Here is a 16,721-nt window from a genome sequence, read left to right as displayed (position 1 = left end):
GGGGTCCCGCATCCTAAGTCGCCCAATGGGCGTCGATATATATGTAATTACTTGAAAGATGAGGGAAGCTTGGAGATCACGTCTCGTATTTTATAATTTCTTAAATTTCTATCTTAGTTGGTAGGTAATTCTGCAATGTCGACGACGGCCCAAGATAACGCCAATGCCGGCGAGGAGGAGGACCAGCCTAACCTCCGAGACTACGACCTCAGCCGACCCCTCGACACCCGTCGGGGGATGCGCACAGGTCTCACGTCCTACGGCGACGCGCACTTCTCCCTCTTCCTGCGCAAGGTGTTCATCAAGGCCCTCGGGTACTCCGAGGACGCGCTCTCGCGGCCCATCATCGGCATCGCGAATACGTACTCGGCGCTTAACCCGTGCCATGCCAATGCGCCGCAGCTTATTGATGCGGTGAAGAGGGGGGTGCAGTTGAATGGTGGGCTGGCGGTTGAATTTCCGACGATTAGTCTGCATGAGAGCTTTGCGGCGCCGACGAGTATGTTCTTGAGGAATTTGATGAGTATGGATACTGAGGAGATGATTATGGCGCAGCCGGTTGATGCGGTGGTGCTTGTTGGTGGTATGTTGGATTTACCTATAATTTTAGGGTGGAGGGGGATGGGGATGGAATGGTGGAGGGAGATTGCTAATGCGGTGGTAGGGTGTGATAAGACGACACCGGCGCAACTTATGGGTGGGATTTCGGCGAATAAACCGATACTGCATCTTGTTACGGGGCCGATGATGCCGGGGAGTCATCGCGGTGTTAGGATTGGGGCTTGTACTGATTGTCGGAATAATTGGGCGAGTTATCGGGCGGGTGTTATTGATATCGAGGAGATTGCGGCGTTGAATGAGGAGTTGGCACCAACTGTAAGTTTTGAGAGCTATAAAGGGATTCTTGGGTAAGTTGATGAGAGAGTGTGCTAAAGATGGGAATTAGGCCGGCACGTGTGGCGTTATGGGCACTGCGAGTACAAGTGAGGATATTTTGAATGTCCTTTCTACCCCTTTCCTCAAATGGTGGTTAATAGGGGAAATATTGACTTTGTTCTCTTATAGTGGCGTGTATACTAGTTGGACTTGGCCTCATGCCATTTAAAGGGGCAACTGCACCAGCCGTATCATCAGCACGGTTACGAATCGCCGAAGAAACGGGCGCTAATGCCGTGAAAATCATCGCAGCCGGAGAAAAACTCAAACCCCAAGCTCTCCTATCGCGGGAGTCATTTCTCAACGCCATAACCGTCCTCCAAGCCATCGGCGGCTCCACAAACGCAGTGGTTCACATAATGGCCATCATAAACCGACACCCGAAGCTCGCCGGCACAATAACCCTCGATACCTTTGACGAGATCGGACGTCACACCCCTTTGCTCGTTGACCTCAAACCCAGCGGTGCGAATTACATGTCCGACTTCCACAACTCAGGGGGCATGGCCGCCCTCCTTCAAGAACTTAGACCTATCCTCCACCTTGATGCGCTGACAATTACAGGCAAGACCCTCGGCGAGGCCCTAGATAGCCAGCGCATCATCCCAGTCCCCCAACACCTCCGATGCATCCAACCCTTCGACGAGCCGCTTTACCCGCGCTCCTCGCTCGTTGTGCTGCGCGGAAACCTAGCACCTGGTGGCGCCGTAATGAAAGCTAGCGCATCGAAAGATCGGAGATTGCTGCGGCACTCCGGGCCCGCGGTCGTGTTCACCGGATCGGCGGACCTAGCGCGACGGATCGATGACGAGGAGCTAGAAGTCACGGAAGATAGCGTGCTCGTGCTGCAGAACATTGGACCCGTGGGAAACCCTGGGATGCCCGAAGCTGGGCTCGTACCGATTCCGCGGAAGCTGGCTGCGAGGGGGGTTACCGATATGCTGCGGGTTTCAGACGGACGGATGAGTGGGACGGCGGGGGGGACGATTGTCTTGCATGTTTCGCCTGAGGCGGCGGATCCGGAGAGCGTGTTGGGGGTTGTGAGAGATGGGGATGTGGTTACGTGTGATGTGGAGAAGAGGGTGTTGAGGGTGGAGATTAGTGATGAGGAGATTGAGCGGAGGAGGGTGGATAGGAGGAGGGAGGTCGTGGGGGAGGGCTCGGAACACCCGTGGAAAGCGAGGGAGCGGATGAGGGGGTATAGAGGGTTGTATATGAGGGAGGTGAATCAGGCAGATCAGGGGGCGGATTTTGACTTTTTGAGGGCTGGGTTTGAGAGATGATTGCACGGAATCGTATATACAAGAGTCTTCGCGGTAACAAGGATCATGTTTACAAACCAGATAAATATGGATATATCGCTGAAATAATTGAGTATTTGAAACTTGCGACATCATAAACCTTTGACTGCAATAGGGGGCTTTCCAACTTTCTTAGCCTCCTCATTCAGAGCATCGATCTCGGCTTGAACTAAAGGAATTCCCGTCTTCTCTCTTTCCTCTTGGGTCAATTGCTCGATCTCACCAGGGAAGTATATCCGCTCGACGCCGGCAGCCTTATCCGAGCCAACAACTTGTTGATGAAGAAAATCCATGCGTTTTTTGAAGTCGTCGAGACTCATAAATAAGTCTGGTTTGATAGCTACGAGGAAATGACCGGCATCCGAGGGTTTGCTTGGATCGTACGGGCCTGTAACGCCGCCTGCGTATTCCGAGCCTGTATATCCTTGATTTAGTAGAAAACGGACGTGCCTTACTATTTGCAGTAGAACTCTCACCTGATAAAACGCCTGAAAATACATCCATCATGATCGCCAACGCCGAGCCCTTAGGTCCTCCCATCGGCAACATAACACCCTCTAGGGCGGCAGCCGGATCATCCGTTGGTCTCCCTTCCGCATCCAACGCCCAATCCAAAGGTATCTTCTCCCCTCTCCTCTTCGCCTTATATATCTTACCCCTAGCCGCTATAGACGGTGCCATATCTAAAATAAAGGGCTTCTCCTTACCACCCGGAGCGCCACATGCAATAGGCGAAACCCCCATTAACTTACTCTTCCCACCGAAAACCGGCAGCGCCGGACTCGAGTTCGTGAACACGAGGCTCATCATCCCCGCATCGATAGCCTGTTGCACGATCCAAGCGCTCATTCCGAAGTGGTTCGAGTGCTTGACGCTCACCATCCCGATCCCGAAGTCTTGCGCCATATCGCACGCCTCCTTCATACCCAACGAAGCAGCTAGAAACCCGAACCCATTGCGCCCGTCGACTTGCGCGACGACCGGCGTGATCTTAGATAATGAGGGAGTGGCGGTGCCGTCGAGGACACCGGCGCGCACACGGGCCATGTACGATGGGATCCGGTTGATGCCGTGCGTGTCGACGCCCCGTAGATCTGCGGCCACGAGACACTTCGCGACTACTTCTGCGTTGGAGGCTGGCACGTCATTCCCGATGAGCACGGCTTCGATGAATTTACGGGCTTCGGAGGCTTCGACGTAGAGCTTTGCATCGGAAGTTTCGGCCATCTTATATTAAATAAGGTGAATCAATAAATAATGGGAAAAGGAGTAGGGCTAAAGTGCGGATTATGAATATCTATTATATTAGATTGAGATGAAGCTTCCTGTAATAAAAGGTGAAATATTTAAGTTCACGTTCCCACCCCGGTACCTGCAGCCGAGCAGCCGAGAGTCATCCGGTCGATTACTTGTCCGAACTCGGACCCGGTCCCGCTGCCGAAAATTCCCGCGGCATCTGAGATCGGGGTATCTCCGATAGATTATTTCACTTAATCGAATTGGGGGTTCCTCATTCTCGGCGAGTTTCTTCATATAAGATATCAATAGAGATTATGACGCATTCTTGACTCAACGCTTAGTTAACATCCAGGAGTATGAGTCAGGACTAAATGTCGGCCATATATGAATAACTTAGCGGATTAATACATGGTTTCTGGAAAACACAATTGCCTTGTATAGGAGTTGTAAATAAACCATAGGGGTATTATGTAACATGCCTAGTAGGTAGGCATCCATATTGGCAGCTGGCTTCTGTCTAAATGAATGTTTCTTGAATACGAGTGTTTGTGGTGATCGCTACCCCTAATAACAACTTGCGGCGATGTATGAGTAGGTAAAAGCTGTCAAGACGTTTCAGTATCTAACCTGCGTGAGATAATCAAATATATATAGGGTTAATTATAGGTTTAGCAATACGATTCAAATTATTATCGTTACATGTTAGCTGTGCGGATCGCGTTGACTTGAACATCTCATTGGGCGGGATTACGATGAAGCCACAAAGCAGCACGTACCAGTATAAAGTACGGTATGAAAATACAAGCGATTTTAGCCAGGATCGAGCGAACTCGTTCCATATCACCTTGGCTTTAAGTGGCACAGCCAAGGTCGTTTATCGTTCTTCAGGGGAATATTAAGAATATCATCACCCATAATTGGTCAGACCAATTTTGCACGAGCCATCCATGCAGCCTTGCCTTATGTACCATGGATACTCGACAGTCGGGGACCACAGCAAGAAGACTTTATGTAGATCTCAGAATGGCCGTTTCTTCTAAGTCTGTAGCCTTAATTCTCGTCGTCCCCAACTCGTTCGTAGGTCGACCACCATCTTTTAGCTAAACGCCTAGGCAAGGACATTGCAGCAATGGCGAGTAATCCTACCAACACTACACATCCAACTCTTACCACAACCTTCACACCTGCGCCAGAATGTACGCAGTTGACGATAAGTACCTGCTACGGGACGAATCGCTGCCTCGGTTCAGCTCTGAGGAATGATCATTGTAGTCAACCTAACTACGCATGTTTCCCCGAGTCATCGATTTTCGAGACCACAGATTACACATATGCGACGCCGTACGTGACATATTCGCCAGCGAATATATGTCCTCAGGGATGGTCAACAGCCGCAGCCGCGATAGGTCCCGATGGTGTATGGTGCTGCCCCAAGTGAGTTGCCTCCGTCGTGGTGATACGCCCACCAGATCACAATGCTAATGTTATGAATGAAGTGGCTTTGAATTTAACCGAGATATCCAGTATTGCCAGGGAGTGTTCACTGAAGGCGTAGCGGTATCAGTTGCAGCGAACTGTGAAATTCTAAGCACTATTCCGTTCGGCCCTGGCCGAACAAATGTGATGACGGTGGCTTCTGTGGGAGCGGTAGGGTCGGATGTAATTCCTGCGAGCGATCTCACGATAACGGCAAGGGCACAAGGTATCTTCCTTCTGGGACAGGCACTAGAAAGCGGACCGAGTCAGTCTTCTGCAACCTCGATAACATCCCTAATCCCGCCACCTCCCGAAGGAAGAGACTCATCTATATCTACAAGAGCCGCCGTCGGTGCCAGTATAGGTGGCACAATAATAATTGTTTTGCTCCTTGGCCTTGGGTTCTTTCTTATTAGGCGTCACCGTAAAAGACGACGAATAGGTGAATTAAAAGCAGTGGACGATCAGGACCCACCGGTACCGAGAGGAGGAGAGCATGTGGACAGCGAGCGGAAACCAGAGCTCCAAGGAAGCAATACCAACCCCGCAATATTCCAAAAGAACGAACTGGATGCCAATGCAACGCGTTCAGAACTCCTGGGGGATATGAATGCAAGTAGGGAATTGGATGGGAACACGACACGTTCTGAGCTCCAGTGTCCTACCAGTTCAGAATTGGAGCTCTTAGGAAAGGAAACTCCTCAAGAATTGGAAACGGCTGTACGGTACGAGCTTCAAGGATGATCGAATTAAAAAAGGGCTCATAACTTATATTACTTAATGGGATATTCATAATCGGATTTGGGAACTGGGTAATAATGTTATGTTTTTGTGGTACGCTGCAACGAATTATTCTGACATTGTCAAAATTATGAATCTGGGAAGTTCAAATCCACCAATTGCTATTGGTTTATTCTAATAAAACAATGCCCATTGATTATATAATTTCGCTGATAACGATAAGGGAATGGTTACACAATTACATAACATTACATGTTATGGATTTAACAGGTAAGTATGCATAAAATGAGGTATTTACGTCATGACAACGAGCTGAACTACGTACTGTACGATATGTAAAGCTCCATCGTCGAAAAGCTCCATCATAATTATTCCGTACATCGTGCATCAACAACAACGCGACATTCCAATCTTCCATTTTCTCTGAGCAACGCGGGGTAAATTTGCCTGCGTCCGGCTTACTTCTTCCAATGTCCACTTCTTATTTACTATTTTGATTTCTACACTCCTCAGTCGTAGTTACAAGAACATACCTATGATATTGTCTGCATCTGCATCGTTAAAATGGCTGCCCAAGGCTACGTTCAAACTTCCCTCATCTGGGTGGCTTATGCCGTCGCAGTTGTCTTGGCCTTAATTGTCGCCAGTATCACCACATTTACGTGGCAGACACCTCGCGAACGATCCGCGGTCGTAAGCATTGTCGCCATCATCGGTCTTACATCCATCCTCGCGACCGTCCTCCTTCTCCCTGTCGACATCGCCCTTGTCTCATCCACTACGTCCACCCACCTCGGTGCCAAGAAACACTGGGCCACTTCCGATCGTATCGACAACATCACCTTCACTCTTAAGGTTGTCTACTATTGTCTCTACAGCTTCGACGCTCTTCTATGTCTTCTCATCATTCCCTTCTCGTACTTTTGGTATGAGGAATACGATGAAGTCGAGGAGCAGGAGGGTAACCAGACCTTCGGCAGTCGTCTCTGGGGCGCCTTCAAGTACACCATCGCCTTCATACTCTTGGTCGTAATTATCTTCCTCGTCGGCTTCTTCGTTCCTGCTGCCGGATCCCGCGGCGGTGGCGATCATCTCGATCTTGACTTCTTCAAGCGACTCCTCGACGAGAACCATGGCGAGAAGGCACTTACATTCGGCGTGGGTCTACTGATTACACTGGGTACGCTATTGTATATTCTATATACTGGAGCTGGTCTCGCGCTTTTCCCAGTCTCGTTCATCAAGTCCGCCCCGTCCGTATCCGCACCGCAATTGTCCGAGAATACCGCGTCCCAGTTGGAGCAGAACAGGGAGCGTCAACGACAAATTGAGATGCGTAACGCTGGCCGACCGGAAGGAATGCCGCACAAGGATCGACGCGAGCTAGAAGCCCTCGCTCGCGAAGAGCGCACCCTCGTCCGACGTGAACGACTCGCCGCTGAAGCTCAGGGAGAAGGCAAGAGTTTCGTTGTGAAGCTATGGTCAAAGATCTGCGCCGTATTCCGACCACTCAAGCTCATTGGAGGAATTCTTCTCATCGTTCTTGCACTGCTTATCTGGGTCTCTATGCTGATCACTGGAATCGACAAGGCTGCCAACTCTGTCTGCAAGGAGCACTGCGGATATATCCTCGCGCATATCAACGTCTTCCAGCCTATCAACTGGATCTTCGTGCAGACCGCCAAGGCCTTCCCCGTCGACTATGTTCTCATGGCCTTACTAATCCTACTATTCTTCAGCAGCTCCATCTCCGGCGTGGCAGCTATCGGTATCCGTTTCCTCTGGTTGCGTATCTTCCAGATCCGCAAAGGCCGAACGATGCCTCAGGCTCTACTCATCGCGACGGTTATGCTAGCGCTAATGATGCTTGGGATTAACTATGCGGTAGCTATGATGGTGGCGCCCCAGTACGCGAGTTTCGGCACCCAGACGTTCTGCGATTTACCTCCCCGCTTCCCGTTCTCGAGCCCCGACTGTCGCGATACCCCCGAGGCCGTCAAGCCCTGCTCCGAGTGGGCGGACTCACGATCACACAATGGCAAGAATCTGCAGCAGGTCTGCACACCGACTGTCATGTCTACATTCCTGAATCGTGTTACGCTCAACTGGCCCGTATTCGGCGCCGTAGCTTTCTGGGCCCAGTTCGTGTTCCTAGGTGTCTTCCTCCTGGTATTCCTCACAAGCTTGTTCCGCGCCCCGCGACTCAATCTCAGCGAGATTGACGAAGAGGCAGAGGCCGACGAGGAAGAGGGACTGCTGGCCAGCACGGGACGTCGCTTCGGCGCTACGTGGCAGGATATCACGGGCCGCCCGAAGACTGGTCCTCATGGAAGTGGAAGTGGGAACGGCGCTGGGTCGAGTGCGTAAGTTGATTGCCGGCTCACTTAGGTACCAAAGTTGTCCATGTATTCTATATGGTACCACGGCATGAAGCATATTTACCCACGCACGAAGGAAGGGGAAGTTGGTACAGAATGAATGGTTTTAGCTGGCTAGTTTCCCCTAGGTCACATGGATGCAAAAAGGGGGACGGGACAATTACCCCCAGGGACACATGTACGGAGTATCAGGTTCTACGGAGAGCAATATGGACGGCGTCGTGATTGATTGATTACTTGAGATTGTACTACTGGTTTGCAACGAGGTTACGGATAGGTTCCTAGGCTAGGGTAAAATAGGACATGGACATACGGAAGAATTTCCGGTATATTATCATGGCTTGAAAGTGATACCTACGGTTTTGTAAGGCATTAGTCGTATTGGCATCGCCATTCGTAGCGTAGGATTGATTGATTCGCGACGTCAAGGCAGATTTCCTGACAGCGCAGCGCAGCTTAGCTGGCTGATGCCAAGAACCATCGCCTCTGCCCGAGTGGGCAGGTAAGCAGCGACGAAGCCATGTCATGCCACTTATTTGAAGTGGAAATTGGGAAACCCGCATCTTACGATATACAGCTGAAGATCGGTAATCCAACAATGTTACACTAGGGATAGGAAATCGGTGTGTATAGGACCTCAAACTTTCGATCGCGAAAGTCTTAGGCGGTTCGGTGTTGGTCATCACAGACTACAGAAAGGATAATACCATCCAACATCCAGCATACCAACATACGCAAAGCGCCATGAAATCCCGTTAATTACCCAATCAAATCACGTCATCATCATCATCAGCATCATCATCATCATCACCGCCACACCTCTCCCTAAACCAAAATGCCTCACCCCGTCTTCCCATCCCTATTAAACTTCTCCCACCGATGTCCGCGCTCATCGTACCCAGCGCTCGGACCGACGTGCATCTCGCGCCAGCAGCGGGCGCAGTAGACGTCGCCGTCGCAGCCGAGACACCGCACCGTTCCGTCTTCTAGACACACCGTGCACCACGTCTTCTGGTCTGCGTCGGTGTACCCGTGGCGTTTGATCAGGCCTGGGACCGGCCGGTCGGCGGGGGCGAAGGTTGGGGCCGTGGGAAGCCCGAAGGCGTCGACGGCTGTGGTGGGTGCGGAGGGGAGAGTCCGTGGTGGGGTCGCGAGGCGGAGGGCCGCCATGCGGGTGTTGATTGAGGCGGCGAAGTCGGCGTCGGAGGGGGAGGAGGGGTCGTCGGCTTGGGAGGGGGAGAGGGGTGGGAGTGTGGGTTGGTCTTGGAGGGAGGAGGGCACGGTGGGGAGGTTGAAGGGGGGTGTGTCTTTGGGTGTTGTGGTTTCACCTGGTTTCTCATCATGGGTCTGATGTGTGTCCTTAGATGTTGGTGTTGAATCTAGCCAAGAAAGGACCTCGTTGTTTTTTTGCAAATCTACCTCGTCGGCGGCTTGAGCGAGGATTTCGTTAGCCTTGTGAGTCGTATATTCACCATCAGAGTCATCGTCGCTGCCTTCATAGTAAGTGGGCCCACGATACCCATTTGCAGCTAACAACTCCTTGATCCACGCTTGTTCCTCTTCAGAATCGTAAGTTTCCCAAAAGAGAAGTTCCTCGAGTCTATCGTCGACTTCGCTAGTCTTATCTTCCTTCGAAGGGACATCTGGTGTGTTTATTTTCATATCCAGGCCTTTGGAGTTAAGCTGTGGCTGTGGTTGTAGTGAACTAGATGAAGTGGTATTCTTGCTACTTCCGTCTCCCACCCCTGAGTCACTAGTAGTATGGACATTGTTACTAGATTGGTTTCGTAAGCTCTTTAGCCTCTCCGAGAGAGCGTCTTCTCTCGATAGAGGTTTGGCCGGTTCCAGAGTAGACGCTGCAATTGTCCTAGGAGATATTTAGCAAACTTCGGCTCTTTAAACATGGATGTGTCCATGTAACTGTAACTGAGAAAGGCAAACCAGAAGCATTGAGGTCATCTTACTTTGATGGTGGGTCCAAGTTAACGGCGCTGGGTTTAAGGGCGTTTAGCCTGTCTAACAAGGTCCGATCTGATCCTGGGGCGTTGGTCATGATGAATGGTTAATGTGATGAGCCTTCTTGTAGTGGGAAGTTGAGTGTGGCTTGACGAGGGTAGCTGAAGGCAATAAGCTTCTCCACAGACACCAGGATACTAGGCGCGATCGCGTGGTGGAATATGTCCGCTCTCGGATGGTACCGACAACGTGGTTCCTGCAGATGGTTGACTGTGCCTCAATCCGATTTGGAATTAACTTTGGAGAGCGAGGCTGAGTCTGTAAAATTTAGAATTATTCTCCAATCAGGAATCAGATAAAAGGCCGATACGTTCATAGATGAAACTAGCCGTCCATCAGATTGACTGACCTGATCGATTAAATTCCGAGATGTATGAATAATGATTGAGCGTTTGAACATAGTGATGTCAGAGGGGAGGTACCTGGATACATTTATTGTGGATTATTGTATCTGCTAAATATAACTAGTTCGCATTAGATCTAGCCTCTTAGAAGATTTGTCGAAGCTAAGCTAGATCCGGTATTAATTTACATGAAAAAACGACGTTGTTGTACCACGTTAAGGATCACCTGCAGCTGCTAGATAGCACAGCCCTAGCAGCTCAATAATAATCGTGACGTTAATTGGAATACATGATGGCAGGTGAGGTTGACTTTCTGACCAGTCGTACAATTACCATTATTCCGGTCTTTCCTGCTTATCTAATGCACCGTATACCAAAGTGACCGCACCCAGCAAATGGCCTGTATCATGAAACCCTGGTCCGTATGGATATCGCAACAATTTACAGTTTACAGTTTAGAGCCGTTCTGTCTTACTTTAATGACGGCTTAGACTTAATAACATCCCGCTTTCTTTGTGGCAGTAAAGACAGTGCTATGTAGCAATGGACGGACTTGGCAAGAGTAATCCGCCACAACATCTGGAATTGGCCACCGACGCAATTGGTTGACTGCTATCTATATGTACCTTCAATGGCCCTCACACGTAGGGACGATCGGAGGTTAGAGTTTGCTTGGCAGTCACAGAATCGGAATCGTTGGCATCACCGCCTCCAAACCCTGTAACCTACTCCATCATTTCAATCCTACATATACAAGTTCCCTGCTCCTCACCTAATTTCTGTTTCTTTCACCTTTCTTAGAATCGGCGCTTATCGACTCCTAGCTAAACGTACTTATATCCATCTATACTGGCAATAGTAACGCCTTTAACATCAATTTGCTACTCTACTGCTTATTGATATACACAACAAACACGCGAATCTCTTGATGAAGCTTTCGAATTTTTTTCTCGGCTTGGCGGCCGTTGGCCAAGGCATCAATGCCGTCGCAATACCCGACGCGCAAGATGGCGCGCTAGACACACGATCGCCAGAGTCTCAAAACCAGGACCGATCAACGACCAACGAAGAATTATGGAAGCGCAAGGGTGGCGGAGGAAGTGGTGGTAGAGGTGGTAGTAGCGGTTCTTCTGGCGGTTCATCCGGTTCTTCCGGCTCGTCTGGCTCATCTGGCAGTCGTGGAGGCAGCGGCGGCCGTGGATCGTCGTCATCCAATACCGGGGGTTCAACGACAACGGGTAGCGGCGTTCGCCCCGGCTATGGTGGTGGCACATACTACGGTGGGGGCGCAAAAGAGCCGTACAAGTCCGGAAAAGCGAGCCCCTCAGGCATCGTACCCTTCGCACTAGGTGGCGCCGCACTCGGCACCCTGGGTTTCGTCGGCGCAACTTGGGCCTACGGCGCATATGTGTATCCATACACTCATCCCTACTGGTACCGCAACTCGACAACCAACAGGAACGAGACCAAGCCCGTGACGTGTCTGTGCGATTACTACGAGACGTGCGGTTGCGACGATAACGGAAACCAGACGTACTTCAACTCAGTCGTCGGGGACGGGAGCTACTCAGGTCTGAACAAATCGCTAGTCACGGTGGCGGATAACGCTACTACGAACGAATCCACCATCTACATCAAGGGCTCCCTACCCAACGGCACGACGTCATCAGGTGGCACCGAAGATCCGAATGCCGCCGGTGGTGATTTAGTAGCATTGGCTCGATCGGCGGGCTGGTGGCCGGTTGTTACCACGGCGATAGCTATTGCGTTCTTATGATGCTAGACATCGGTTAGGACATAGCTAGCTATATCGCTCTTTTTATTAATTAATTTGTACATACGATTGCCTTTGGAACGACGATAACTCAAAGACTTCCGCGGCAACGCACGAGTTTACGACGGATATACCAATGGTGTTCTGGTTTTTTTGAAGGGTAGAAGCGAATTGGAGAGAGGCAGACATGATGCCTGCACGGCTATTTGCTTTAGCGTTGAATACCCTTTGAAACTGGCAGGATGGAAGAAGCATCTGCCGAGCACTGTTGGAATTTGAATATAATTATTTTACCCATACCGCCTATTCCTCCTCCCTTTATAAGTGATATACCTTCAATACATGAAATGGCCTAATAGTGAGAGTACAGTAGTTTATAGCTAAAGCCACAGTTATACATGTCTATCGGTTGGGGGTATCGCATAAAATCTAGCAAAGTGTAGCTCCTTACCATCGATCCTCGCTGACCATAATGATAAAAGAGACAGCGGAACCTTCCTCAAGCACGTCTATTCCAGCACCTCAACTTTCACAGAATCATCAACAGCCTCCTCCTCCCTCTCCTTCCTTCTCCGCACACACCAGTCCCCCAAAACCTTCCAAATCCGCTCCTTCTCCTCCGGTCTCAGCGTCGCCGCAAGCCCACTAGTACTCGTCGCCACAAACACCCTCGAGCCCTCCCAGCCGCCTTCCTCACCATCACCAGTCTCAATAACACCCATCCTCTCCTCCTGCCACCCGTAGCTAAACTCCCCCTTCCTCAACGCCCGTCCATGGCGGACGCGAAACACGCTCTCCCAGATACTCTTCCCGACCACACACGCGACCTCGGGCCTCCACCTCCGACACTTATCCTCTAGCATCGCCACCCCCTCGTCCATCTCCGCTTTACTCAGCTCGGCGCCGTTGCGCGAGGGCCGCGCGACGATGTTGGTGTGCCCTAGACTGAACCGCGCTGGCATCGTTTGGTCTTCTTGCGCGCTGCATCGTTCGGGGGTTATGCCGGAGCTGAAGAGGAGTTTCCAGTACAGGTTTGACGGGTGCGCGTAGGCGTGGCCGGTTCGTGCGGTTTGGAGGCCCGGGTTGAGGCCGATGGTTAGGATGAGCAGGTTTGGTGCGATGGCGTCGGGGAGGAGGGGCAGGTGCGCGTAGGTTGAGGGTGGGGCGTAGGAGGATGATTTGCGGGTGCGTTTCTTTTTGGGAGAGGGGGACGAGGAAATGGGTGTGGGTGTAGATGTAAGTGTGGTGGCTTTTCTACGATTGGGTTTCTTGTTTTCTGGTTCTGGGGACTCTGTTGGTGTTTTTCGCTTTTTGGATTTGGAAGGCGATGAATGCTGGAATGAGAGAGTGGATTGAGTCATTGTCAGCCTTTGGCTTCGCCTTGGTTCTGATGAAGATGAGCTGTTGCTTGTTCCTGTGAACATGAAGTTCTTCAGTTGAAGACGACCTTTGAAACTTGATTCCTCGGACGTGCTATTTTCTCCCATTGGCTCCTCTTGATCGTCCCTTTCATCTGCCATTATGACGGTGGCTACTTATGAATGTCAACTCATGGGAGGGTAGTCCTCCTGAATGATTAGTCAATTTCTGGTATAATACGCGGATTGGAAGTGGGAATGTGCATATATAACTCAAATTATTAGGTTTATATGCTCATATAATGAAAATAATGGAAAGAAGGAGTCGACAATATGTCGTACTTTCAGATCCTCAGCTTAGCTGCCTAGTGGATACGCGCTGTAAGTTGCACGCCTCGCAGCTACCTTGTTCCCTCTAGGGCTATTAGTGGCCACCGAGGCAGCAGGGTGGGGTCCCAACTTCTGGCGGTAGGGTTTAATTGAACTATCCAGTTGCCCACCAAGTGCCTACCATTATCATCATGACAGGCATTTCCCTGTTTCTTCTTAAGATCAGATCTGCTCGTATTTTTTCCAAGCACTTTCAATATTTACATTGTCGTATTTTTACTCACCTTGCATAAGAGTTCACTGATGAAACCCAACATCAGATAAATAAAGCAATTGGGGATTCGATGTTGATTTTGATCGTGGATACCTCGTACTTTTGCTCGGATCCTCGTATCAAATAACGCATTTAAAGGGACATACTAGTCAGGGATTTCACAGGAACCAACAGCCCGCGATCTGGAGCCTCCAGTTACGGCACACCTGCAGATCGGGTATGGAACGGCAGACACCGTAGCTGCGTGGTCTCTGCAGAGTCATTTTACCACCCGTGGATTACGTATCGAGATCAACGTCAAGTCGGGAAAAATCAAACTGCAATATCGTCTATATTGCACGTCGTCAGCTCGAAACGACGGTAGAGCATAGAACATTGAAATAGGACACGAAGTTTCAACTTCAACGAAGTAGCGAATAAGAAACGGGATTGTCACCGCATGCCCTAATGAAGCGGTGAGGTGAGATGCAACGTCCAACCACGGAAAGAAAGTAAAGTTGTGAGAGGAGGGAAGAGAAAACAAAGATTCTGGGCAATCAGATGCCCTAATTTACATCGATGGTGTCACTAACATAGAGGGGCAATGCAAAGCTGAAGCTACTAAATGTATCCCTACCACTAACCCCCCAGCAAATCCTAGCATCTCCCCACCACTGACTAGCCTACTAGCTTTAAGATCCTTGTTAATGCCCCTCAGCCCCTCCAGCTTATTTGTACGTACATATACGTAGTGACCCCTGGTAATCATCATTCTATTTTCAAGCTTCTGTTTCAACTCCTGAATCAGTCTCTTCCCAACTTTACGACCTATTGTCTAAAGTAGCCAATTGCTTGTCCTCTTTTCATAATTCTCCTGTAAGCACTTCACCTATAAACACATCGATCAAAATCGACATGTCAGCCGAAATCCAGAGCCTGAAGGCCCAATACGAGAAAGCTGGCCAGAGCCATGTATTTACCTATTTTGACTCCCTGAGCGAGTCCGAGCAAAAGACCTTCCTCGAGCAACTCCAGAAGATTGACCCTGCGAGAGTCCAAAAACTACGAGATCTTGCCTTGAACCCCCCGAAGGAACAAGGACAAGCTATTGTCGAACCCCTTCCCGACTCTGCTAATGCCAGTATTATCGATTCGAAGCCCGAAGATATTCAAAGGTGGTACGATCTCGGTCTGGAGTTAATTGGAAAGGGTGAGGTTGCCGTAGTCCTACTAGCCGGTGGACAAGGCACTCGTTTAGGAAGCAAGGCACCAAAGGGAGCTTTTGATATTAAGCTTCCCTCCCACAAGTCTCTCTTCCAGATTCAAGCGGAACGAATCTTAAAGATTCAAGAATTAGCTGCCAAGAAGGCCGCGGATCCCAGCAAAGCTGTGATTCCCTGGTTTATCATGACTAGCGGACCGACACGAGGACCTACGGAGAAGTTCTTCAAGAAGGAGAAGCTAGATGAGCTTAGCGATGAGGAGAACGCCAACCGAGCTAAGGGTGTCCCATACTTTGGCCTAGACGCTAAGAATGTGACCATATTCGAGCAGGGTGTGCTTCCGTGCATTACGAATGACGGTAAATTCATGCTTGCGAGTAAAGGGAAACTTGCTGTAGCTCCTGATGGAAACGGTGGTCTGTACAAAGCCCTACAAGACGAAGGTGTCCTTGAGAAGATGCGCCCAAATATCAAGCACGTCCACGCATACTGTGTAGACAATTGTCTGGCAAAGGTTGCCGACCCTGTCTTCATTGGTTTCGCGGCCGAGAAGAAGGTCAAGATCGCCACCAAGGTCGTAAGGAAGCGAGATGCCAAGGAATCAGTCGGTCTAATCATCCAAAAGAACGGCAAGCCGGACGTGGTAGAATACTCCGAAATTGATGACGCCACCCGTCAAGCAGCAGACCCTAAGCAGCCCAGTCTCCTCAAGTTCCGTGCTGCCAATATCGTCAACCACTACTACTCCTTCGAATACCTAGACAGCATGGGAGATGCGGTAAACAACTTGCCGCCTCACGTTGCCAAGAAGAAGATTCCCTTCTTCGACACCGAGAAGGGCGAAGCTGTCGACCCCAAGTCCCCTAACGGTATCAAACTGGAGCAATTCGTCTTCGACAACTTTAAGTGGCTTAGTCTGAACGAGTTTGCTTGCTTCGAAGTCAAGCGTGAAGAGGAGTTCTCCCCCTTGAAGAACGCAGATCCGGCCCAAACGGCCGACGGATCGTTCGAGAAGCAGCCCGAGGACAGCCCTGCTACTAGTCGTAGACACATCAAGGAACAGGGCCGACGATGGGTCGAAGCTGCCGGCGCAACTGTCAAGAATGGAGATGTTGACGGAGGCCTCGAGGTCTCGCCGCTCACAAGCTACGTAAGTCTTTTCCATAATTTCAGCACTTGGAATATTTCTAACCACAATACATATATAGGGTGGTGAAGGCCTAGAGAGTTTCAAGGGACAGACGATTGAGAAGTCGTCGATTTAGATTCATCATCTTTACGTGATGTGGTAGATAAAAGTAACGTAGATGAATTTTTCGGACTCGTAAAAAGAGTAGATATATGGATGGTTA

The 16,721-nt window shown here is 50.2% G+C and overlaps 8 protein-coding genes across 8 annotated transcripts; 5 read left to right on the top strand and 3 right to left on the bottom strand.

Annotated features, from left to right (window-relative positions):
* Positions 1–62: 62 nt before the first annotated feature.
* On the top strand, positions 63–2,219 carry GGS22DRAFT_195944 (dihydroxy-acid and 6-phosphogluconate dehydratase; the record flags this gene model as incomplete). Its single annotated transcript, XM_047965746.1, has 4 exons — positions 63–583; positions 665–876; positions 947–983; positions 1,066–2,219. The coding sequence occupies exons 1-4, from the start codon at positions 136–138 to the stop codon at positions 2,217–2,219; spliced, it is 1,851 nt and encodes a 616-aa protein (XP_047816033.1). The 5' UTR covers positions 63–135.
* GGS22DRAFT_170426 (putative malate/L-lactate dehydrogenase) lies at positions 2,063–3,558 on the bottom strand. Its single transcript, XM_047962438.1, has 2 exons — positions 2,714–3,558; positions 2,063–2,652 (listed from the first exon to the last, which is right to left on the bottom strand). Exons 1-2 carry the CDS (start codon positions 3,462–3,464, stop codon positions 2,330–2,332), a joined length of 1,074 nt encoding a protein of 357 aa, XP_047816032.1. The 5' UTR covers positions 3,465–3,558; the 3' UTR covers positions 2,063–2,329.
* A 932-nt stretch (positions 3,559–4,490) lies between these two features.
* Positions 4,491–5,007, top strand: GGS22DRAFT_48961 (uncharacterized protein). Its single transcript, XM_047967230.1, has one exon. It carries the CDS (start codon positions 4,606–4,608, stop codon positions 4,912–4,914), a length of 309 nt encoding a protein of 102 aa, XP_047816031.1. The 5' UTR covers positions 4,491–4,605; the 3' UTR covers positions 4,915–5,007.
* Positions 5,008–6,043: 1,036 nt separating this feature from the next.
* Positions 6,044–8,486, top strand: GGS22DRAFT_48956 (LMBR1-like membrane protein-domain-containing protein). The gene has a single exon (XM_047967229.1). The coding sequence runs from the start codon at positions 6,258–6,260 to the stop codon at positions 8,058–8,060; it is 1,803 nt and encodes a 600-aa protein (XP_047816030.1). The 5' UTR covers positions 6,044–6,257; the 3' UTR covers positions 8,061–8,486.
* GGS22DRAFT_48953 (uncharacterized protein) lies at positions 8,486–10,478 on the bottom strand. The gene is made up of 2 exons (XM_047967228.1): positions 10,036–10,478; positions 8,486–9,938 (listed from the first exon to the last, which is right to left on the bottom strand). The coding sequence occupies exons 1-2, from the start codon at positions 10,122–10,124 to the stop codon at positions 8,912–8,914; spliced, it is 1,116 nt and encodes a 371-aa protein (XP_047816029.1). The 5' UTR covers positions 10,125–10,478; the 3' UTR covers positions 8,486–8,911.
* Positions 10,479–10,773: 295 nt separating this feature from the next.
* Positions 10,774–12,502, top strand: GGS22DRAFT_170422 (uncharacterized protein). The gene has a single exon (XM_047962437.1). The coding sequence runs from the start codon at positions 11,360–11,362 to the stop codon at positions 12,206–12,208; it is 849 nt and encodes a 282-aa protein (XP_047816028.1). The 5' UTR covers positions 10,774–11,359; the 3' UTR covers positions 12,209–12,502.
* A 13-nt stretch (positions 12,503–12,515) lies between these two features.
* On the bottom strand, positions 12,516–13,886 carry GGS22DRAFT_48946 (DNA glycosylase). Its single transcript, XM_047967227.1, has one exon. It carries the CDS (start codon positions 13,723–13,725, stop codon positions 12,715–12,717), a length of 1,011 nt encoding a protein of 336 aa, XP_047816027.1. The 5' UTR covers positions 13,726–13,886; the 3' UTR covers positions 12,516–12,714.
* Positions 13,887–14,734: 848 nt separating this feature from the next.
* Positions 14,735–16,676, top strand: GGS22DRAFT_48918 (nucleotide-diphospho-sugar transferase). The gene is made up of 2 exons (XM_047967226.1): positions 14,735–16,519; positions 16,578–16,676. Exons 1-2 carry the CDS (start codon positions 15,062–15,064, stop codon positions 16,632–16,634), a joined length of 1,515 nt encoding a protein of 504 aa, XP_047816026.1. The 5' UTR covers positions 14,735–15,061; the 3' UTR covers positions 16,635–16,676.
* The last annotated feature ends 45 nt before the right edge of the window (positions 16,677–16,721 follow it).

Source organism: Annulohypoxylon maeteangense (assembly GCF_022496945.1).
Source record: "Annulohypoxylon maeteangense strain CBS 123835 unplaced genomic scaffold GGS22scaffold_16, whole genome shotgun sequence".
Lineage (NCBI taxonomy): Eukaryota > Fungi > Ascomycota > Sordariomycetes > Xylariales > Hypoxylaceae > Annulohypoxylon > Annulohypoxylon maeteangense.
This window is presented reverse-complemented; position numbering and strand designations above follow the sequence as displayed.

What these genes read in the sequence shown, in the direction of transcription:
- GGS22DRAFT_170426 (XM_047962438.1), bottom strand. Translation starts at nt 3,464, where the DNA reads ATGGCCGAAACTTCCGATGCAAAGCTCTACGTCGAAGCCTCCGAAGCC. An exon ending in ATTTTCAGGCGTTTTATCAG is followed by an intron (nt 2,653 to 2,713) that starts GTGAGAGTTCTA and finishes AAGGATATACAG; the next exon opens with GCTCGGAATACGCAGGCGGC.
- GGS22DRAFT_48961 (XM_047967230.1), top strand. Translation starts at nt 4,606, where the DNA reads ATGGCGAGTAATCCTACCAACACTACACATCCAACTCTTACCACAACC.
- GGS22DRAFT_48956 (XM_047967229.1), top strand. Translation starts at nt 6,258, where the DNA reads ATGGCTGCCCAAGGCTACGTTCAAACTTCCCTCATCTGGGTGGCTTAT.
- GGS22DRAFT_48953 (XM_047967228.1), bottom strand. Translation starts at nt 10,124, where the DNA reads ATGACCAACGCCCCAGGATCAGATCGGACCTTGTTAGACAGGCTAAAC. An exon ending in AACTTGGACCCACCATCAAA is followed by an intron (nt 9,939 to 10,035) that starts GTAAGATGACCT and finishes AATATCTCCTAG; the next exon opens with GACAATTGCAGCGTCTACTC.
- GGS22DRAFT_170422 (XM_047962437.1), top strand. Translation starts at nt 11,360, where the DNA reads ATGAAGCTTTCGAATTTTTTTCTCGGCTTGGCGGCCGTTGGCCAAGGC.
- GGS22DRAFT_48946 (XM_047967227.1), bottom strand. Translation starts at nt 13,725, where the DNA reads ATGGCAGATGAAAGGGACGATCAAGAGGAGCCAATGGGAGAAAATAGC.
- GGS22DRAFT_48918 (XM_047967226.1), top strand. Translation starts at nt 15,062, where the DNA reads ATGTCAGCCGAAATCCAGAGCCTGAAGGCCCAATACGAGAAAGCTGGC. An exon ending in TCTCGCCGCTCACAAGCTAC is followed by an intron (nt 16,520 to 16,577) that starts GTAAGTCTTTTC and finishes ATACATATATAG; the next exon opens with GGTGGTGAAGGCCTAGAGAG.